The following is a 24,801-nucleotide window of genomic DNA, read 5'->3' on the forward strand; positions in this document are numbered from 1 at the left end:
CTTATTATTATTATTATTATTATTATTATTATTATTATTATTATTATTATTATTACATTTTACAATAACCCTTATCTACAAAACTGTATACACAACATTAGTTTTTATTTTCCATTGCAATATATTACACTAATCTCAATTTACACTAACTCTCTTCCAATGCTGGTCAAAAAAACATATTTTGACCTTATATTCTTCCCAACTCAAATTAATTAGATGAAGCCACTTTGTGATAAGATCTGTATATTTTCAATGTCTCATACAAGTTCATTGTTGTTATTTCTTAAGCATTCTTATCTCACCTTTCCAGTGATGTTGTGACACAGATTGTTTGGCAAATCGTCAATAGGTTCCCCATACCAGTAGTGATAGCGATATTTTTTTTTTCGGCAAAGACTAGCATGACATACACCTTGGACTGGTTTACCATATGTATACCTGGTCAATAAAAAAAGTTTTTCCATCAATTAACTGCAGACATTTTGAAACACAGAATGATCACAATGTGTCAACATTACTTAACAGGTTACCCTGAGCAGTATGACCACTTCAGTTATTTGAAGTGGTCAAGGTGGCTGGAGTCTGTATGTGCAGCGTTTCTCTGAGAAACTCTGCATGTATGGAGATAAACCACCTCTGACAGGGTATGTCTTCCCCTCATCCTGCTCTTTGTTATCCATTCTCGTTCAGCATGAGAAGTGATGTCAGTGGAGGAGGAAGATCGGTTGCAGGAAGAGCTTGATACAGGAATGGAGATATGTTTTACCACCAATCTTTTTTTTTGTGGGGGGTAAGGGTGGAGGGGGGTTAGTGGGGCATTATAGAAGAGTTACTCTAACTCAGTGTTTCCCAACCCAGTCCTCAAGGCACACCTACCAGTCCAGGATTTAAGGATTACCCAGTTTTGTCTAAGGTGTTTTTTCTTTTTTTTCTAAAAACACCTTAGACAAAACTGGGTAATCCTTAAATCCTGGACTGGTAGGTGTGCCTTGAGGACTGGGTTGGGAAACACTGCTCTAACTAAAAACATTGTTTACTTAATTCAAAGTTTGGCTGGAGTAACCCTATAAATTTCTAGAAAAAAAGGAAAGTAATTATATGTGTCCGTGAAAGCATGATGGTTCCTATTAAAAAAAAAAAAATTCTGTATAGAGCAGGTGTGTCCTTAACCTTCTTGTATTGTAAGCATTATTATTTGTATTTTGCAAATCTATGGAAGTGAGATCAGCTTGCAGAGGTGGGCTGGCAATTTTTTGCCTGGGAAACAGGTACACCTGAATGGCTTTATTTTAATTGCACATGAAACTCACATATCTCAGTGTGGATTAGACTTGAGCTTTTGGTTTCATCCTATTTGAGAGTCAGTGGAATTTGGGACAATCGACTATTCAACTGAATTCCATATTTCCGTAGCGCCATATCGATGTAAAACTGAGCAATCCAAAAGTTGATGTTGAATATTATCCAATGCCTTGGGACTCAGGGCTCGGCATAAACAAAAAAAGAGGCATAGAATGGAGAAGAAGCTGACATGATGCAGCTTAGCTTTCCAAATGATCCAAACGTCACCATTGAAGTCTATGGGGATTTTTTTTTCACATTTTTTATTTTTGTGGTGCTGTTATATTTTGTCAAACATAAAAGAACATATTGACATATATGTGCTGGTTACAGTAAATTGGTAAGGCATTGATAAGGAAAGAGGAGCACCTCTTTTTCAATAAAATGTTGCATAATATAATAGACATGCCATAAGTCTACAGCCTCGTATCTAACTATGCTTAACAGTAGGTGTAATTAGTTAACTTGGTAGGTTATGTTGGCTTCAGCTTATGAGTAGTGATGTCCCGAACTATTCGCTGGCGAATAGTTCTCGGCGAACATAGCATGTTCGCGTTCACCACCGCGGGCGAACATATGCGATGTTCAATCCGCCCCCTATTCGTCATCATTGAGTAAACAATAAGGGGGGACCTACTGTCCTCCCCCCGGCCCCCACCCCTGCGCGGTGGGTGGGGGCCATAAATCACAATGGGGGGACCTACTGTCCTCCTCCCCGCCCCCACCCGTGAGCGTTGGGTGGGGGCCATAAAAATAATGACGGGGGATCTACTGTCCTCCCCCCCGCCCCCACCACTGCGCGGTGGGTGGGGGCCATAAAAATAATGAGGGGGACCTACTGTCCTCCCCCCAGCCCCCACCCCTGCGCAGTGGGTGGGGGCCATAAATCACAATGGGGGAACCTACTGTCCCCCCCGACCCCCACCCCTGAGCGGTGGGTGGGGGCCCTAAAAAAAACAATAAGGGGGGGACAGTAGGTCCCCCCCAGCTCCACCCCAGAGCGGTGGGTGGGGGCCCTAAGAAAAACAATAAGGGGGGACATACTTTCCCCCCCCGGCCCCCACCCCTGAGCGGTGGGTGGGGGCCCTAAATACTAATGAGGGGGGGACCTAATCTCCTCCCTCCTGGCCCCCAACTCTGAGTGGCAGGTGGGGGCCCTAAATACAAAAGGGGGGGACCCTAGTCACCCCCCCAAAAAAATGATCCCCCTACCTTCCCCCCTCGCCCTAAAAATAATGAGGGGGGACCTTTAACTAAGAACCTGTAAAAAAAATAAAAAACAACTTACCATTCGATGTTTTCTTTCTTCTAAAATCTTTTTTTAGCCCCAAAAAAGGTCAAATAAAAAAAACATAATAACCGACGCAATTAAAAAAAAAAAATGATCCACCATGGAGGGCTCCGCGCAGACTGAGCTCTGCAGGGCAGGAGAAGGCTTATAAAGCCTTGACATGCCCTGCAATTAGGCTAAGAACACTCTGATTGGCTGGTTTAAGCCAATCAGAGTGCTTGTAACGGACTGTTTCAGCATATGAGGGGTTAAAATCCGTTTAGGCGATAATCCCCTTTTCTCAGAAAGGCACAGCTACTGCAGAACATCAAAACTCACGAACTAGATACAGGCGTAAGCATCAAACTCCCGAACTGCATACCAGGGAATAAGATAGCACTCCAAGCTGGAACCTCACGAATAGCTGCTAGCAGATGAATAGGAAAAGCGGACATCAGCTTACACTCCTAGCAGTCAATCTCCAACAGCATACAGTGAATCCCCCCAAGAACGAGACAAGGCTCCGTGTTGAGGGTCAAGCAGTGGTCTGAGGTGCTGGGGCACCCAGCCTGGTTTTTATTACATGAGTACACATACAGGCCACACCCAGGGGGAGGCATAAAATAACCAATCACATACATGGTTCAGCCCACACATCCCCTCCCCTCAGATAACATTAAACCCAATTATCCGGTACACCTTTTCAGCCAAGTTCTGGATGTACCCCAAAAACAGGGGGTACACCTTTAAATCCAGCATCGCTGGATAGCCCTTATTCAGGGGGACAACATATTCAAAATTCAAGTCATTCGGATGAACAGTTCGGGAGATATGGGGTTCCAAAGATTTGACCGACCGCATGGGTAAAGTATCCGAAAACAGTTCCATGCATTTTGGCCCTGCGGTCGGTCACAAACAAGGGAATGAAAACAGACGAATTGCCTGTGTTATAGAGCCTGGAGAGGGTTTGAATGAATTCCCTTGTTTGTGGGGTTCTTTCTACCGAACGGCGGATCATTCGGTAGTTTCTATACAAATTTCTGGAAGTATGGAGGTCTCAGCGGTGTTTGCCTAGTCAAGTGTCCGATTTTAGTTCCAGACACTCAACGGCAAAACACCGCTGTTCGGTAGTTTAAGATGGCCGCCGCCACGTGTTCGTTTCCCGAATGGCGGCCACCCAGAGGACAAAGAATACATTACACTGATTGCCAATTACCCGTTTTTAACATTGTTGCAAACGGTAATTGGAGGCACACTTATTCCTGGGTGGTCTGGTTGTTCTGTAGTTTCACTCAATATACTGAATGGAGTGATTCTACCGAACAATCAGAAGAATGCTGCATACATATAACCCAGGTTAACTGAACACATAAATGCATACATGATATTAAAGGACTAAAGGCAGCATTACTGTAATATGCTCTACAGTCTTAAAGGTACAGTATCCCACAAGTCCCAATAGGTCCACGGATGGCCCTTAACCCCTTAAGGACCAAACTTCTGGAATAAAAGGGAATCATGACGTGTCACACACGTCATGTGTCCTTAAGGGGTTAAAGGCCCAGTAGCAGTAATATAAACTATTACATGCCCAAATATAGTTTTTACAGTGCAATATGTCCAGGGGCCATAGTCGCAGGGCAGGAGGCTAGCAACCAGGCTTCTCCAGTTCTCAGTGGCGAGGTTGGTTTCGTCACAGTGCTCTTTGTCATTTTACATAGCGTGGGAAATTTCCAAAGAACTTTCCCACGCTGTGTAAAATGACACAGAGCACTGTGATTTTCACCTCTTCCCCTGTTAGATTCCCGTTGTGCTGTGACATCACCCTTATACGCTGTGTAAAGCATACTTTTTAATTTATTTTGCAAATGCTGCATCCTTTCCGACTTGTAATTCGGTAACATTTCCGCCACTGTCTGCTTATACCAGGGGTCTTGTAGAGTGGACACCCAGTACAAGTCGTTCTCCTTCAGCCTTTTTATACGAGGGTCCCTCAACAGGCACGACAGCATGAAAGACCCCATTTGCACAAGGTTGGATGCCGAGCTACTCATTTCCCGTTCCTCCTCCTCACACAGAGCAGAATAGGGACTGTTCCCCCTACATAGGGTCACTTGGCAGATATGGATTGACACCTGTCCTCAGGGACCCTGATACACACTGACACAGAGCAGAATAGGGACTGTTCCCCCTACATAGGGTCACTTGGCAGATATGGATTTACACCTATTATAAGAATCCCTGATACACACTGACACAGAGCAGAATAGGGACTGTTCCCCCTACATAGGGTCACTTGGCAGATATGGATTGACACCTATCCTAAGGATCCCTGATACACACTGACACAGAGCAGAATAGGGACTGTTCCCCCTACATAGGGTCACTTGGCAGATATGGATTGACACCTGTCCTCAGAGACCATGATACACATTGACATAGAGCAGAATAGAGACTGTTACCCCTACATAGGGTCACTTGGCAGATATGGATTGACACCTGTCCTCAGAGACCATGATACACACTGACACAGAGCAGAATAGAAACTGTTCCCCCTACATAGGGTCACTTGGCAGATATGGATTTACACCTGTCCTCAAAGACCATGATACACACTGCCACAGAGCAGAATAGAGACTGTTACCCCTACATAGGGTCACTTGGCAGGTATGGATTGACACCTGTCCTCAGAGACCATGATACACACCGCCACAGAGCAGAATAGAGACTGTTCCCCCTACATAGGGTCACTTGGCAGATATGGATTGACACCTGTCCTCAGAGCCCCTGATACACACTGACACAGAGCAGAATAGGGATGTGGAATAGTACCTGGGGAGCTGGGGGGTGCCGTTGTTGTGGAGCAAGACACAGCAGCAGAAGAGGACGCAGCTGAGGAGGTTATGGAAGAGGAGGAGTAGAGGAGTAAGCATTAGACCTGCCTGCAAGTCGTGGCGTCACCAACTCCTCTGCAGAGCCACGCATTCCATGCTTGGCAGCCGTCAGCAGGTTTACCCAATGCGCAGTGTACGTGATATACCTGCCCTGACCATGCTTTGCAGACCAGGTATCAGTGACCAGATGGACCCTTGCCCCAACACTGTGTGCCAGACATGCCATTGCTTCCTTTTGCACAATCGAGTACAGGTTGGGGATTGCCTTTTGTGAAAAGAAATTTCGTCCGGGTACCTTCCACTGCGGTGTCCCAATAGCTACAAATTTTTTGAAAGCCTCAGACTCCACTAGCTTGTATGGTAAAAGCTGGCGGGCTAGGGGGTCGTGTTCTAACTACTGAAGCAAGAAGTCGCCATGTGTACGCCAGGCATACCGTACGCAACATGCAGCAGGCAGAGGGAATCCTGGGGCAACTGGGTTTTCCTCCGGACTCACTACTCACATCGAAGCCTCCAACAAACTCCATGCTCCCTCCATATTGGGTCAACGCCGAGGCTCCAACATTTGTCCCTAGAAACCTAGCCGGAACATCATGTGCAACTTGAATGGAAAACGGGACTAACAGGTCAACCCTGCATACGGAGACTCTCAGGTCATTGATCGTGTCAAGAGGAGGGGAACAACTTCAAAAATAGATTCCTGGCAAATTCTGAAAAAAAACATGCAAACATGAATCCTGAAAGTACAGAAAGACAAAACCACAAGAAGAATTTTTTGAAGACGACAAATAGCTGTGTGATATAATGTAGAAACATTTTATTCACCAGATAAAAAGAAAACAACCGACCTAATGCAGTTTTTTACAACTTTGCTAGTTTTGCATTGAATTTTTTAGCTAGTACTTCCTTTAGATATTGCACTGAATATAGTAAACTCTGTAGTATGTTACTTTTAGTTGCCAGAGAAGCTAAATAATAGTTTTCACATTTGGTAGATAGCTTGTGTGTGCTAATATTCATACTTGCATTTTGAATTTTAAGGCAGTATTTCTTTTTTATAAGCAGATTTTTATATTTTTGTATCTTTTTAAACATATATTTTCTTAAGCCGCTTTGATAGATTAACATTTCTTTATTTTATTAATCAACGTGCTTAATCGTATTGGTGTACTAATTTCCAGTATATCTAAAAATGTTTTACGTATTTTCTGATTTTAATTGCCATGTGTACCTTTCGTATGCCCATGTGAAACATTTTACCATTTAGGGCCCTGAGTGGGGTCATTTAAACAGATCATACCTCGAGTGCAGAGTGCGTTTAATCCGACTCGTTAATGTTAGTTATTCACTAAGGTTAGTGAAAACATAGTTGGCTTAAAGATGTTTTCTATATAAGTTCTTGTGCCCAACAGTTCAAATTAGCATTCAAATTACAATTCATGACAGATTACACAAGTGAATAGCCCTGCCAATGTCGTCTCAGAATTTTTTTGTTATCTAAGAAGAAATAAAAATGCATATCAACGAAAAATGCTGGCGGGCTAATAGTTCAGACAAGCCAACTGTCAGACGCTGGGAAAGGGGGTGACTTTCTGACATTGGCTTCTTACGCTCAAATATGTCCTTGACAGACACCTGACTGTGGGCAGATGAGCGGGAACTGCTCAAGGCGAGAGACAGAGTGGCGGATGGTTGAGAGGGGGCAAGGAGGACACCAGTGGTTGACATGGCTGAAGATGCTGGACCAGGAGGAGGATGGCGGCTTTGAGTTTGTGTGCTGCTTGTACTCATGTGTTGATCCCATAGACGTTTGCGATGTGCGATCATGTGCCTATGCAAAGCAGTTGTACCTAGGTGGGTGTTGGACTTCCCACGACTCAGTTTTTTTTGGCACAGGTTGCAAATGGCATCGCTGTTGTCAGAGGCAGACACACAAAAAAAAATGCCACACTGCTGAGCTCTGCAATGACAGCATTCAGGTGGTGGACACATCATGCGTTGATTGGCGTGCTGTCGGGCTGACCCCGGGTGCCGATGCATGCTGTCTGAATGTGCCACTAGCTCCTTGCGACGACCACCACTGCTTCCAACTCGTCTCCTCCTCTCTGTCTCCCCATCTGAACTTTCGCCCTGTTCTTCTTCTTGCCGAGCGGGCACCCACGTGACATCCATGGACACATCGTCATCATCAACCGCTTCACTTATATCTGAAAACTCAGCAAAGGAAGCAGCAGCGGGTACAACATCATCATCATCATTACACCGTACGTCCATGTGTGTAATGCTGCCTGCCTGAGACATAGACCAGATATGAGTGGCACTGTGCAGTGGCAGAGGTTGGCAGAGTACACGCTGTAGGCCTGACACACCCGCTTGAAGACAACTAACTGCTATTCAATCTATAACAGTGAAAAAAGTTTTTTGTTTTTAAATGCACGCTATTGTGACACCAGATATGAGTGGCAAAGTGCACTTGCAGAGGTTGGCAGAGTACACGCTGAAGGCCTGACACCCGCTTGAAGACAAGTAACTGCTATTCAATCTATAACAGTGAAAAAAGTTTTTTGTTTTTAAATGCACGCTATTGTGACACCAGATATGAGTGGCAATGTGCACTGACAGAGGTTGGCAGAGTACACGCTGTTGGCCTGACACACCCACTTGAAGACAACTAACTGCTATTCAATCTATAACAGTGAAAAACTTTTTCAGTGCACAGATATCAGTTTTAACAAAAGGTCTTAAATTTGCTAATTCCTTTAAACCTTTCGGAGCCTTTCTTGATGCTAATAAATTTGTCCGGAAAGCCACTCTCAAAAGATTTTTTATAGAGAAAAATGAAGAAAATTCTATTTTAAATCCGACTCCCCCCCCATTATCACAGCACAATTCAATAATTAATACACAACTTAGAGAGAAATCAACTTTTTATCCTGCCCATTTCAAATCTGCTCCCCTCACTATGTTTGAGAAATTAGTAGTAAAAGACTTAGAAAAAATTAAGAATAATAAATATGATCCCTGAAAAATTTACACTAAAGGAACTCCAAGAAGACACAAATATCGTAATTAAGCCAGCTGATAAAGGAGGAGGGATAGTTATATTATCCAGCCAGATGTACATAGATGAGGCACAAAGACAACTAAATGATACTAATGTGTACGAAAAACTTTTATCAGACCCAACTGCCCAAATACAAGTTATTTTAACTCAATTTTTAAATAAAGGCTTAAATTTAGGGATTTTAAATAAACACAAATGTAATTTAAAAAAAAAAAAATTCCTATAATACCAGTCATTTATTTTCTCCCTAAAATTCACAAAAATGAAACTTTGCCACCAGGGAGACCAATTGTGTCTGGCATAGGTTCACTCCTATGCAATCTTTCACAATACATAGACACTCTTTTGCAACCTTCCGTTAAACTTATGAGATCCTATCTTCAAGACTCTATGGCTCTTTTAAAGATCTTAAATAATTTTATATGGAAACCCAGTTTTATATTAGTTACATGTGACGTGCAGTCATTGTATACCATTATACCTCACGAGATAGGCTGCCAAGCTATCAAAGATATTTTAACTAAAGAAGGTAAAATTGCTGATACACAAATAGATTTTATATTAGAAGGGATTAATATTATTTTAAAAAACAATTATTTCTGGTTTTGAAATTCTTTTTATTTACAAAAGAGAGGGACTTCCATGGGAACTAGGTTCGCTCCCAGCTATGCCAATTTATTTATGGCAAATTGGGAATCTGAAGTTATTTTTAATGATCATGTCTGGAGAGCGAACCTAGTCTCATTTTTTAGATATATTGATGACCTCTTTTTTATTTGGGAAGGCTCTGAAGATGACCTTAACTCTTTTATGAATAATCTTAATATAAATAACAGAGGTATAATTTTAACTTACGAGTATAGCAGGGAACAAATTAATTTTTTAGATTTGAATATTTTTATAAAAAATGATAAAATACATACCAAAACGTTTTTAAAAAAGTCTGTGTGAATACTGCCATAGATAAAACTAGTTGCCACTATCAACCCTGGCTTGATAGTAACCCTAAGAGTAAAATACTAAGACTCCGGAGGAATTGCTCAGAAATAAGCGATTTTAATAAACACGCAAACCTCCTAAAAGACAAATTTATTGAGAAGAACTATTCTAAAACAGAGCTCATGGATACTATTGAAAATATAAAAAAAAAAGATAGAAATGAACTCTTACAATATAAGATAAAAAACACAGATGACCATATGCCCTTGCCTATTATTTTTAACTATAATAACAAAAGTAGTGATAAAAAAAAAAATTATTAAGAAACACTGGCATATTTTAAAACAAGATGAAACTCTTAATAAGATCATACCAGAACGTCCCAACATAGTTTTCAAGGGAGCTCCAAACTTTAAATCAATACTAACTAAGAATTTTACTAAAGAAATTACACATGTACCCTCATTATCTTTCTTTCCACAGATCAAAGGTTTTTGTAAATGTAAAATGTGTATAGTGTGTAGAAGTACGGACCCCACAGTTCCTAATAAAGTGACCCAATTTACTTCCAAAATGACAAATTATGTTTATAAAATTAATGATTTTATTAATTGTTCAACTAAAAATTCTATCTATCTGCTTGAGTGCCCTTGTGGCCTCCAATATGTTGGAATGACTACAAGGTGCCTAAAAACGCGATTAAGCGAACATTGCAGAAACATTAAAAATGGATACTTAAATCATTCAGTATCCAAACACTTTATTAAACATAATAGAGACCCAAGACTGTTGAAGTGTATTGGAATGAAAAAATGTACTATTCCATGGATGGGTGGTAATATTAAAAACATTTTAGGCAAAACTGAAATGGAATGGGTGTATAAACTCCAAACCCTTACACCACATGGTTTAAATGTTGATTTTGATTTATTTAATTTCTTGTAATTATATGCCTTTTATTCTGCTTTTTACTATGTTTTACTATTATTTATGATTTATTTATGTTTAATATAATGATTATATTCATACTTTTTACTGTTCAATTATGTGTTTCATTTACTTATTGTATTCATCTGTTTTATTGCCTTTTATTATTGTCTATAAAACCATGCCAGATGATACTTTTCAGTATATCAGAACTACAGTCTTTTTACAACAACGCCGATCACATGTTTTTGTGATCCGACGTTTTTTTAACATCTCCATGACGACGGCCGCAGCTTTGTGCTAGCCGTCGGCTTTATTGTTTATTTAGGTCCCCATGACGACGGCCGCGGCTACACGCGAGCCGTCGTCGTATTTGAGTGTGTCTCCTTTCGTCAGACATCGGCCGAAACTACATGCGTGCCGACGTCCAACCCTTCTTCCCTGGTTAGATGTCGGCAGCTGCACAGTGCTTGCCGACGTCTATCTACTACAAGCCCCAGAATTCACTGCGGACGCTTGCTGGTCACATGACCGCACTATGAAATTAATTTTCACACTTTCTAACCCTCGTTTTTTAAGTTTTAATGTTTCATTAGGTTCATTTAGCTTATTGCACTGTATGTTTTATGTAATAAGTCTATTTTTATATGTTATATTATTATTGTACATTATTGTAATTTTGATTGGCTATCCCTAATTTTGGCGCCAATTTTAATTATTTTAATTATTTGAATTGCTATTTAAACTTTCTTCTGCCAGGTATCAGGTTCTCTTTTCATATTGATAAAGCCGTATTGGCGAAACGCGTTTTTGGATATTTTATTGTGTATTTTAACATATTAAAGATCATTTGGTCACTTTTTATTGGTGCCATCTATCTTTTTAAATACACCGAATACTGTTTGTTACCTGGCATCCTTGGACTCCAAGTAATCCTGAGGTGGGGATAATACCACCAGTGCGATTCTTAAGGAGCAGTTGGCCTGCTCCGCTCTTGTGAGTACCATTTTATTCATTATTTTATCCTTGCATTTTATCCAGTGAGCACTATTGGTTGTCTCCCATCTGTTTATATTTGAGCCTTGAATACACCATTGACGGAGGAATTTCCCTTATATTCCATAAGCAGGGATTGTACTGCTGCACGCCTTCTACACTAGAGCGGGTTATAGCTCTTATACATGTGGGCTTTATACCAGCTTTTATATTTTATCCTATTTTTTATCAGACATATTGCACTATTTTTGTTCTCTATTTTCTCTATTCCCTATATATGAGTGAATTTCCAAGAAAGGAGAACAACGAGGATTTTTGTTTCCGACCCAACACCTACAGACTCTGCGTCTCCTACAAGACCTATTTTAGATAAGACTCTCTTTTTTATTCGGACTGTTTATATATTTACTACTTTTGGCGCAGCCCTTCCCTTTACTTCTTGCTTGCAGACAACTAACTGCTATTAGCTTACAGTGAAAAACTTTTTTTGTTTTTAAAGGCACGCTATAGTCACACCAGATATGAGTGGCAAAGTGCACGTGCTGAGTTTGGCAGAGTACACACTGAAGGCCTGACACCCAGACACTTGCAGACAACTAACTGCTATTAGCTTACAGTGAAAAACTTTTTTGTTTTTAAAGGCACGCTATAGTCACACCAGATATGAGTGGCAACGTGGACTGGCAGAGGTTGGCAGAGTACACGCTGAAGGTCTGACACCCGCTTTAAGGACACTGACTGCTATTAGCTTACAGTGAAAAACTTTTTTGTTTTTAAAGGCACGCTATAGTCACACCAGATATGAGTGGCAAAGTGCACTTGCAGAGGTTGGCAGAGTACACGCTGAAGGCCTGACACCCAGACGCTTGCAGACAACTAACTGCTATTAGCTTACAGTGAAAAACTTTTTTGTTTTTAAAGGCACGCTATAGTCACACCAGATATGAGTGGCAAAGTGCACTTGCTGAGGTTGGCAGAGTACACGCTGAAGGCCTGACACCCGCTTGAAGACAACTAACTGCTATTCAATCTATAACAGTGAAAAAAGTTTTTTGTTTTTAAATGTCAAGCTTACGCTATTGTGACACCAGATATGAGTGGTGGCACTGGGCAAGTGGGCACAGTATCCACTGTGAGCCTGACACAGAAGCTGGCTGACAACTAACTGCTATTCAATCTATTACAGTGGAAAAACTTATTTTCTTTTTAAAGGCACGCTATAGTCACACCAGATATGAGTGGCAAAGTGCACTTGCAGAGGTTGGCAGAGTACACGCTGAAGGCCTGACACCCAGACGCTTGCAGACAACTAATTGCTATTAGCTTACAGTGAAAAACTTTTTTGTTTTTAAAGGCATGCTATAGTCACACCAGATATGAGTGGCAAAGTGCACTTGCTGAGGTTGGCAGAGTACACGCTGAAGGCCTGACACCTGCTTGAAGACAACTAACTGCTATTCAATCTATAACAGTGAAAAAAGTTTTTTGTTTTTAAATGTCAAGCTTAAGCTATTGTGACACCAGATATGAGTGGTGGCACTGGGCAAGTGGGCACAGTATCCAATGTGAGCCTGACACAGAAGCTAGCAGGCAGTCAACTGCAATTACATTGCACACAAAAAAAGAAAGAAAAAGCAGACTGATGTTCTAGCCCTAAAAGGGGCTTTTTGGGGTGCTGTTCTTATAGCAGAGATCAGATGAGTCCTTCAGGACTGTAGTGGACACTGAATACCCTAGCCTAGCTATAAATTTCCCTATCTAATGAGCAGCAGCTACACTTTCCCTCCTTTATCTAAGAATGCAGCTTCAGAATTAATCTAAAATGGATGCTGTACAGGAGGTGGGAGGGTCTGGAAGGGAGGGTCTGCTGCTAATTTGCTGGAATGTGTCTGCTGACCGTGAGGCACAGGGTCAAAGTTTGCTCAATGATGACGAATAGGGGGCGGATCGAACCGCGCATGTGTTCGCTCGCCGCGGCAAACGCGAACACGCTATGTTCGCCAGGAACTATTCGCCAGCAAACAGTTCGGTACATCACTAATCAGGACATAATAACAATGATATTTTCCTTAGCAGATGTTAACTCCTTAAGAACTGAGGTAGTTGTACATGTTCTGATCAAAACAAAACGTAAACAAAGCCTTGAATATGTGCTATATATCTGTCGAACTGTAATTAACCTCTTTCATATTAAATGCACCCAGACTTGTTATATATCATTTTGTTCAAAAGAAACAGAGCTTTCATGTCACATCAAATATTTGTATATTAAAAATAATTTAATGTGAATAAAATATTAAAAACTGGGAGACATTAAGAATTGTTTTATTTTTTTAGTTTTGCGTTGCAATTTAACTGTGAAATTTCATAATACTTGTAAAGGATCCTGCTATCCATGCAGCGCTGATCCTTGAAGCGTCTCCCGAAATCCAAGCTTAAAAGAGTGAAGTAGTGATTATAGCTCCCAATTCCCCAAACATGAGTCGAGACTTCATGAAGGGGTAAAACGAATGTGTTTATTGATTGCCAAACTCAGCCCTTTTATGATGGTTTCCCAGCAAAGGAACTCCCACATGGGACCTTGTGGAAGACTGTAACAAAATATGCAGAACCAATCAGTATACAGTACAATTCTTATACACACCCACAGGAAGAGTGTAACCCCTCCTCTGTATCCTGGAGATAATTAACTTACCCCTCCTCTCTATCCTGGAGATAATTAACTTAAGTGGTTGCAGAGAACCTAATTATCTCCGGGCAGAGAGAAACATGTGCTTTTTACCTTTTAACAAAACTGTATTAAAATCAATAACTCATGTTTCGCTGAACGAAGTCCCCATGTTCCACACACCCCTAGATAGCTTGGATCTGAGCGCATATTATAGGTGAATAGCGCTCAGATCACACGAACACAGTTCTCAATAACGTCGAGTAAAGTTTAAGTTCACCAGTTGTTCGTGCAATTCCATCCGAAAAGAGTTCCATAACTGTAGCTACCTGGGGTCGGTAGTTTTATTCGTTTCTTAGTATTAAACGAATTGAGCATAATACGCATGGTCAAACAAAATGCTGTTTCTGAGGTTGGTTAAACAGGGATTTCGTTACAATACTGTTAGTTGTTACTGCAATACAGTACACATATTTGTATTCAACAATGTCTCACAAGAAAAACAGTACCCCCCCATGTACAGTTTTTATGGTTTTTGGAATGTGACAATGCCAAATATAACACATTTTTCGATTTCTACACATTCAAATTTGCCAGACTGGTTATGTTGTCTTTGAGTCCGTATGGTAGCCCAGGAATGAAAATAACCCCAATAACAATATACCTTTTGCAGATGTAGACAACCCTAGGTATTACAAATGGGGTATGTCCAGTCTTTTTTTTTAGTATCCACCTGGTTACAAACACTGGCCAAATTAAGCACTCATTTGTTTGTATGTGAAAAATGCAAAAATCGAATTTGAACGCTTATTTTGGCCATATTTATGTTAGTTATGCCATCATAGGTGTAATTCTCATTCCTGGGCTACCATACAGTCTCAAAGGCAATGTAACCAATCTGACAAATTTCAATGTGAACAAACAGAAATGCAGGCCTTATATTTGACTCTGTAACTTTTAAAAACACTATAAAACCTGTACATGAGGGGTACTGTTATACTCGGAAGACTTCCCTGAACACAAATATTAGTGTTTCAAAACAGTAAAACGTATCACAACAATTATATCGTCAGTGAAAGTGCCATTTGTAAATGAAAAATGCAAAGAAAATGGCAAAACATTGCATTTTCACTGACAATATCATCAGTGTGATATGTTTTACAGTTTTGAAACACCAATATTTGTGTACAGAAAAGTCTCCCGAGTAAAACAGTGCCCCCCCCATGTGCAGGTTTTATGGTGTCATGGAAAGTTAATATTAAAATACACTTAGAATAATAGTTTATGTATGTGCATATAAAAGCACTTAGATCAGACACACACATTTTATATATATATATATATATATATATATATATATATATATATATATATAATTTAAGTATTTGTATTTCATTTATAAAGGGTTTTGTAACTTTATTTCACTATTAAAAACTTTTTACAGGCTCTAGGGGGGACAGCCTGAGAGCTCAGGCGCCAGTGAATAAGTTATAAAAGCAGATAAAGACAGTAGTACAGTCTTAGAAATATAAGAAATGAGTTCCAGAGTCCAGGAAGACCTTTAGAATACTGTATGTCAAAGCCAACGAAAATTCAAAATATGGGGAAGCCGCTCCGTGAGGTGAGGATGTTCTAAGAATCCGTATGTGGAAATAAAAGAAACAACCAATGGTGCAATATACAAAGATAAAGCACCGCGCTTACAGCAGCAGTAGCTTAGTATCCAACAGCTTAAAATACATAGTAAAACCAAGAAAACGTTACCTGCGCTCTGACCAAAATCCCCATGTGCATTTAAACAAAATGGAGGCTCTTTAGTTTTATTCCAATGGCCATTTGAATATATAAGCTGGTGAGCTTATATATTCAAATGGCTATTGGAATAAAACTAAAGAGCCTCCATTTTGTTTAAATGCACATGGGTATTTAGGCCAGAGCGCAGGTAACGTTTTCTTGGTTTTAATGGTGCAATATATTCAACAGTCAGATTTCAGCTGGTAAAAAGTCTATTATGATCCTACTCACATTTTATAGAGCTAAAGGAATAGCTCTAGTATGAAGTGCGAACAGTGGTATAATCCCCACTTGTAGGATACGTAGTGTCTTGTCTGAAGGAGGGTCATATTTAATAAAAGGGAACAGCAATAGTGCTCTTTATTTAAAATCAGGAAGGCAGAAAATAAAATATGAAGTGGTTACTCACATTTACATGAGCAGGCAGACAGCTCAATGTATAGGGCTTGAGTTGTATAATCTCCACCTAGGAATCTCTGGAGCAATGTCTCACTGGAACAGGATAAAACTCAGAAGCCAGATAAAAAAAGAAATAAAATAAAATATAAAATAAAATAAATGAATAAAGTAAAATGGCAACTCACAGGAAGGAAGTGACCAAAACACCTATAATAAAATACAATTATTAAAATGTCCACAACACATTTCGCCAGCAGGCTTTATCAAGTGGAAATGCTGAGAACAAAACCTGTCAAGTCTGGGTTTATAAAGGGAGTGAAACAGTTTGTGTGTTAAAAAACTGGCACCAAAATGATGTCATACTTGCATAATTGATATATAAAAACAAAGTAAGAAATTCATATAAAGATATGTAACAAGAAACAAAAGTGTATATATAATTAAAATAAATTAGTGGTGATTAAAAATAAGTATGTATATGTCTATTATATATATATATATATATATATATATATATATATATATATATATATTGTTATTACTTACATAGCGCCAACAAATTCTGCAGCGCTTTACAGTGGGTGGACGGACAAACATGTAGTTGTAACCAGACAAGTTGGACACACAGTAACAGAGGGGTTGAGGGCCCTGCTCAATGAGCGCACATGCTAGAGGGGGTGGGGTAAAGTGACACAAAAGGTAAGGATAGTATTAGACTAATGACAGTTGCAAGAGAGAAATCAGTCGGGAGCTATTAACCGTTTAATTGATACGTTTTTATGAAGAAATTGATTTGTAATGATTTTTTTTGAAGGAGTGGAGACTGGGTGAGCATCTAACAGAGGAGGGAAGTGAGTTCCACAGGAATGGTGTAGCCCTCGAGAAGCCAATGTAGGAACTGACAGAAAGGTGTAGGAGGTGCAGGTGGACAAGAAGATGAGACTCACAGCCGCATTCATTATGGACTGTAACGACGCAAGTTGGGAACACATAAGACCACTGAGAAGTGGATTAAAGTAGTCAAGGTGAGAAATGACAGTGGAATGGACCAGCACCTTAGTCGCATCTGGCGTTAAGTAGGGTCGGATGCGCGCAATGTTTTTGAGATGGAAGTGGCAGGATTTGGCAATAGACTGAACATGAGGCATGAAGGAGAGGTTGGAGTCAAAGAGAACACCTAGGCAGCAAGCATGCATGGTGGAGCTGATGGTAGCACCGTTGACTTGGAGGGAAACAGACACAGAAGTAGCAACACTTGAGGGAGGAAAGATCAGAATTTCCGTTTTGGTCAAGTTGAATTTAAGGAAGTGGGCAGCCATCCAGTTAGAAATAGCAGAGAGGCAGTCAGAGAAACTAGTCAAGAAGGACGGGGAGAGATCAGGAGAGGACATATTGATTTGTGTGTCATCCGCATAGAAATGATATTGGAAGCAAAAGGAGCTAATGAGTTTACCAAGGGAGGCAGTATAGATGGAGAACAGTAGGGGACCAAGGACTGAACCTTGGGGGACACCAACAGAGAGGAGTTGGGGAGAAGAAGCAGAGCCAGAGAAAGAAACACTGAAAGAGTGCTGGGAGAGTTAAGAGGAGCACCAGGAGAGAGCAATATATTGTAGACCAATATTGCGGAGGATGAGAAGAAGCTGTTGATGATTAGTGATGTCCCGAACGGTTCGCTGGCGAATAGTTCCTGGCGAACATACCTGCCAAGTGACCCTATGTAGGAGGAACAGTCCCTATTTTGCTCTGTGTCAGTGTGTATCAGGGATCCTTAGGATAGGTGTCAATCCATATCTGCCAAGTGACCCTATGTAGGGGGAACAGTCCCTATTCTGCTCTGTGTCAGTGTGTATCAGGGATCCTTAGGATAGGTGTCAATCCATATCTGCCAAGTGACCCTATGTAGGGGGAACAGTCCCTATTCTGCTCTGTGTCAGTGTGTATCAGGGATCCTTAGGATAGGTGTCAATCCTTATCTGCCAAGTGTCCCTATGTAGGAGGAACAGTCCCTATTCTGCTCTGTGTCAGTGTGTATCAGGGATCCTTAGGATAGGTGTCAATCCATATCTGCTAAGTGACCCTATGTAGGGGGAACAATCCCTATTCTGCTCTGTGTCAGTGTGTATCAGGGATCCTTAGGATAGGTGTCAATACATATCAGCCAAGCGACCGTATGTAGGGGGAACAGTCCCTATTCTGCTCTGTTTCAGTGTGTATCAGGGTCTCTGAGGACAGGTGTCAATCCATATCTGCCAAGTGACCCTATGTAGGGGGAACAGTCCCTATCCTGCTCTGTGTCAGTGTGTATCAGGGATCCTTAGGATAGGTGTCAATCCATATCTGCCAAGTGACCCTATGTAGGGGGAACAGTCCCTATTCTGCTCTGTGTCAGTGTGTATCAGGGATCCTTAGGATAGGTGTCAATCCATATCTGCCAAGTGACCCTATGTAGGGGGAACAGTCCCTATTCTGCTCTGTGTCAGTGTGTATCAGGGATCCTTAGGATAGGTGTCAATCCATACCTGCCAAGTGACCCTATGTAGGAGGAACAGTCCCTATTCTGCTCTGTGTCAGTGTGTATCAGGGATCCTTAGGATAGGTTTTAATCCATACCTGCCAAGTGACCCTATGTAGGAGGAACAGTCCCTATTCTGCTCTGTGTCAGTGTGTATCAGGGATCCTTAGGATAGGTGTCAAGCCATACCTGCCAAGTGATTCTATGTAGGGGGAACAGTCCCTATCCTGCTCTGTGTCAGTGTGTATCAGGGATCCTTAGGATAGGTGTCAATCCATATCTGCCAAGTGACCCTATGTAGGGGGAACAGTCCCTATTCTGCTCTGTGTCAGTGTGTATCAGGGATCCTTAGGATAGGTGTCAATCCATACCTGCCAAGTGACCCTATGTAGGAGGAGCAGTCAGTATTCTGCTCTGTGTCAGTGTGTATCAGGGATCCTTAGGATAGGTGTCAAACCATTTTTGCAAAGTGACCCTATGTAGGGGGAACAGTCCCTATTCTGCTCTGTGTCAGTGTGTATCAGGGATCCTTAGGATAGGTGTCAATCCATACCTGCCAAGTGACCCTATGTAGGAGGAACAGTCCCTATTCTGCTCTGTGTCAGTGTGTATCAGGGATCCTTAGGAAATGTGTCAATCCATATCAGCCAAGTTACCCTATGTAGGGGGAACAGTCCCTATTCTGCTCTGTGTCAGAGTGTATCAGGGATCCTTAGGATAGGTGTCAATCCATACCTGCCAAGTGACCCTATGTAGGAGGAACAGTCCCTATTCTGCTCTGTGTCAGTGTGTATCAGGGATCCTTAGGAAATGTGTCAATCCAAATCTGCCAAGTGACCCTATGTAGGAGGAACAGTCCCTATTATGCTCTGTGTCAGTGTGTATCAGGGATCCTTAGGATAGGTGTCAATCCTTATCTGCCAAGTGTCCCTATGTAGGAGGAACAATCCCTATTCTGCTCTGTGTCAGTGTGTATCAGGGATCCTTAGGATAGGTGTCAATCCATATCTGCTAAGTGACCCTATGTAGGGGGAACAGTCCCTATTCTGCTCTGTGTCAGTGTGTATCAGGGATCCTTAGGATAGGTTTTAATCCATACCTGCCAAGTGACCCTATGTAGGAGGAACAGTCCCTATTCTGCTCTGTGTCAGTGTGTATCAGGGATCCTTAGGATAGGTGTCAAGCCATACCTGCCAAGTGATTCTATGTAGGGGGAACAGTCCCTATCCTGCTCTGTGTCAGTGTGTATCAGGGATCCTTAGGATAGGTGTCAATCCATATCTGCCAAGTGACCCTATGTAGGGGGAACAGTCCCTATTCTGCTCTGTGTCAGTGTGTATCAGGGATCCTTAGGATAGGTGTCAATCCATACCTGCCAAGTGACCCTATGTAGGAGGAGCAGTCAGTATTCTGCTCTGTGTCAGTGTGTATCAGGGATCCTTAGGATAGGTGTCAATCCATACCTGCCAAGTGACCCTATGCAGGAGGAACAGTCCCTATTCTGCTCTGTGTCAGTGTGTATCAGGGATCCTTAGGATAGGTGTCAATCCATATCTGCAAAGAGTCCATATGTAGGGGGAACAGTCCCTATTCTGCTCTGTGTCAGTGTGTATCAGGGATCCTTAGGATAGGTGTCAATCCATACCTGCCAAGTGACCCTATGTAGGAGGAGCAGTCCCTATTCTGCTCTGTGTCAGTGTGTATCAGGGATCCTTAGGATAGGTGTCAATCCATTTTTGCAAAGTGACCCTATGTAGGGGGAACAGTCCCTATTCTGCTCTGTGTCAGTGTGTATCAGGGATCCTTAGGATAGGTGTCAATCCATACCTGCCAAGTGACCCTATGTAGGAGGAACAGTCCCTATCCTGCTCTGTGTCAGTGTGTATCAGGGATCCTTAGAAAATGTGTAAATCCATATCTGCCAAGTTACCCTATTTAGGGGGAACAGCCCCTATTCTGCTCTGTGTCAGTGTGTATCAGGGATCTTAGGATAGGTGTCAATCCATATCTGCCAAGTGACCATATGTAAGGGGAACAGTCCCTATTTTCTCTGTGTCAGTGTGTATCAGGGATCCTTAGGATAGGTGTCAATCCAAATCTGCCAAGTGACCCTATGTAGGGGGAACAGTCCCTATTCTGCTCTGTGTCAGTGTGTATCAGGGATCCTTAGGATAGGTGTCAATCCATATCTGCCAAGTGACCCTATGTAGGGGGAACAGTCCCTATTCTGCTCTGTGTCAGTGTGTATCAGGGATCCTTAGGATAGGTGTCAATCCTTATCTGCCAAGTGTCCCTATGTAAGAGGAACAGTCCCTATTCTGCTCTGTGTCAGTGTGCATCAGTGATCCTTAGGATAGGTGTCAATCCATATCTGCTAAATGACCCTATGTAGGGGGAACAGTCCCTATTCTGCTCTGTGTCAGTGTGTATCAGGGATCCTTAGCATAGGTGTCAATCCATATCAGCCAAGTGACCGTATGTAGGGGGAACAGTCCCTATTCTGCTCTGTGTCAGTGTGTATCAGGGATCCTTAGCATAGGTGTCAATCCATATCTGCCAAGTGACCGTATGTAGGGGGAACAGTCCCTATTCTGCTCTGTGTCAGTGTGTATCAGGGATCCTTAGGATAGGTGTCAATCCATATCTGCCAAGTGACCCTATGTAGGGGGAACAGTCCCAATTCTGCTCTGTGTCAGTGTGTATCAGGGATCCTTAGGATAGGTGTCAATCCATATCTGCCAAGTGACCCTATGTAGGGGGAACAGTCCCTATTCTGCTCTGTGTCAGTGTGTATCAGGGATCCTTAGGATAGGTGTCAATCCATACCTGCCAAGTGACCCTATGTAGGAGGAACAGTCCCTATTGTGCTCTGTGTCAGTGTGTATCAGGGATCCTTAGGAAAGGTGTCAATCCATATCTGCCAAGTGACCCTATGTAGGGGGAACAGTCCCTATTCTGCTCTGTGTCAGTGTGTATCAGGGATCCTTAGGATAGGTGTCAATCCATATCTGCCAAGTGTCCCTATGTAGGGGGAACAGTCCCTATTCTGCTCTGTGTCAGTGTGTATTAGGGATCCTTAGGATAGGTGTCAATCCATACCTGCCAAGTGACCCTATGTAGGAGGAGCAGTCCCTATTCTGCTCTGTGTCAGTGTGTATCAGGGATCCTTAGGATAGGTGTCAATCCATATCTGCAAAGTGACCCTATGTAGGGTGAACAGTCCCTATTCTGCTCTGTGTCAGTGTGTATCAGGGATCCTTAGGATAGGTGTCAATCCATATCTGCCAAGTGACCCTATGTAGGGGGAACAGTCCCTATTCTGCTCTGTGTCAGTGTGTATCAGGGTCTCTGAGGACAGGTGTCAATCCTTATGTCAAGGTGTCAATATGTCATATGTCAGGTGTCAATCCATATCCATTGTGATTTAGGAATGTTAGGTGATTTATGCCCTTTATGGATTAAAACCAGGCTCTGCATCATCTGTGTAATTTTCCATGTCCGTTTTGCCATGGATCCCCCTCCGGCATGCCACAGTCCAGGTGTTAGTCCCCTTGAAACAACTTTTCCATCACTATTGTTGCCAGAAAGAGTCCCTGTGGGTTTTAAAATTCGCCTGCCCATTGAAGTCTATGGCGGGAAGCCCGGTTCGCGACATCACTATTGATGATCAACAATGTCAAAAGCCGCAGAAAGGTCAAGGAGAATTAGGATAGAGTAGTGGCCACGAGATTTTACAGCGAGTAGACCATTGGATACTTTGGTCAGTGCCATTTCCACAGACTGCTTAGCGTGGAAACCAGACTGAAGCGGGTCTAGCAGAGAGTTGGACTCGAGGAAGTCTGTCAATCCCACATGCACAACTCTTTCAAGGATCTTGGATGCAAAAGGCAGTAGCGAGATAGGACGGTAGTTGGATGGGGAGTTAGGGTCAAGGTTGTGCTTCTTTAGAATTTGGGTTATAGTTGCATGTTTGAAGGGCGATGGAAATATGCCAGAGGAGAGAGAGAGAGATTGACAGTTTTAGTGAGAGGTAGAGAAAGAGAAGAAGACAGAGTATGGATGAGATGTGAGGGAATTGGATCTAGGGAGCAGGTGGTGGTGCGGGAGAACTGGAGCAGAGCAGAAACGTCTTCCACTTTAGCCGGTGCGAATGAACATAGAACAGCAGAGGGAGTGAGGTTAGGGGAAGTATTGTAAGGGGAAGAAGAAATATGAGAGATCTCTTCCCAGATTGTAGAGATCTTGTCAGTGAAGTGAGTTGCAAAGTCTGAGGTAGTCAAGTTAGTAGGTGGAGGAGGAACAATAGGGCAAAGAAGAGAGTTAAATTTAAAATGGTCGTTTGGGTTCACAGGAGAGTGTGGTTATGAGGGTATTGAATAATTTACTTTTGCAGTGGAAAGAGCCAAGCTGGAGAAAGTCAGAAGCACAGTGAGACTTTCTCAAACAGCATTCAGCAGTACTGGAGCATTTTTGGAGATATCGAGTCATCTTGGTGTGCCAAGGTTTTTGTTGGGGGCGCTTGCTGCATTTAAATGTAGGAGGTGCCATGATGTCTAGTTGAAAGGAGAGGGTGGAATTGTAGAAGTAGGTTGCAGAGCTAGGACAGGTGAGGTTTGAGATGGGTAAAAGAATAGCTTGGAGATTAGTTGAGAAATGCTCTAGGTCCAGACATTGGAGGTTTCTGTAAGATGGATGTTCAGATGGTGGTGTCAATTTGGTCTTCAGTATTTCAATGTCAACAGTCAGCAGATGGTGGTCAGATAGAGGAAAATTAATATTGTAGAGATTGGAGGCAGGAAAGAGATTGGTGAAGGTGAGATCAAGAGTGTTTCCAGCAGAATGGGTTGCTAAATTGGACCATTGCGTAAGGCCATAGTAGTGGTTGGGAGGATTAATGGAGGGCTCTGAGAATATCTTCCTTACAAGTAAAATAGTGGAGGCGGCATATCACGTCCCTTGGTTTGTCAGTCGGGGCTCCCCTGGGTCGGAGAGCTCTATGTGCCCTGTCCAGTAGGATCGGTGCATCAGGAGGCCATCCCATGATAAGATTAATGTTTATATATAAATAAGATGGTGCATATGACTCAATAAATCATGCAGTTCTTAATACAATTGCAGCAAGCAACGGGAAACCCTGGTAATTAGGTTACAAAATATCATACAAAGACAAAAATTACTGGTGTGCAGACATCATTAAAAATCCCCCTTGGTGTATTAAACACAATCTCTTAACCCCTTAAGGACACATGACATGCCTGACATGTCATGATTCCCTTTTATTCCAAAAGTTTGGTCCTTAAGGGGTTAAAGTGATATTGTCACTCTACCACTCCAGTGTATACAGGGTGTATGTACAAACAGTTCAAATGTGATTTGTTACAACCTGCAGTGTGATTAAAATATAATAAGAAATCAATACTTAGTAAATTAGAATTAGTCAAAATGCATAAAAATTATCTAGAAAGGAGACAAAAAAAAGTATACACCGCACTCCTAGTGCAATATCGTTAAAAAGTTAGAATAAATACAAATGTATAGAAACAGCTCTTCTGGATGTAACACTCACAAGTCAGGAGTGGTAGAAGCCCCAATCCAAGTCAAAGCACCCTGGGAGGATCAACCCCTAGAGCTCGTGGGATCAAAAATATACTCTTGTGACCCGGTCAGCAACTTTATGTAGAATGCATAAAACCATGTGCAGAAATATATCAACGTCCAGAAACCGCTCACCAGCCCTCTGAGTCTGAATGGTGTTCAGGTAGTAGATCACCTCTTCACTCCGTAGCTGGCTGGTCTCGCCGATATGAATGCTGCCAAATATTTCCGCGTTCCTGAGTCACGTGATGCGTTTCACCCCTCCTCTTAGGACTTCATCAAACGTGCACGTGGTGGCGCGGTATAGTCCGGAGATTACATATTGGGGCCTGCCGTTGATGCATACGGGTCTGATTGATCCCAAAATTATTTGGTGAGCACCCCCGTTTTGGCTCCCGG

At 42.0% G+C, this 24,801-nt stretch overlaps 1 protein-coding gene across 1 annotated transcript in view; it reads right to left on the minus strand.

Moving 5' to 3' along the window:
* The window catches only part of LOC134575464 (alpha-2-macroglobulin-like), a 248,467-nt gene that overhangs the window by 161,009 nt on the left and 62,657 nt on the right, over positions 1-24,801 (minus strand). Inside the window, exon 8 of the mRNA XM_063434757.1 lies at positions 303-438. Within this exon, the coding sequence (XP_063290827.1) occupies positions 303-438 (136 nt within the window). The remainder of the gene's footprint in view (positions 1-302; positions 439-24,801) is intronic.

The sequence above is a fragment of the Pelobates fuscus genome, chromosome 10 (genome assembly GCF_036172605.1).
Source record: "Pelobates fuscus isolate aPelFus1 chromosome 10, aPelFus1.pri, whole genome shotgun sequence".
Classification (NCBI taxonomy): Eukaryota; Metazoa; Chordata; class Amphibia; order Anura; family Pelobatidae; genus Pelobates; species Pelobates fuscus.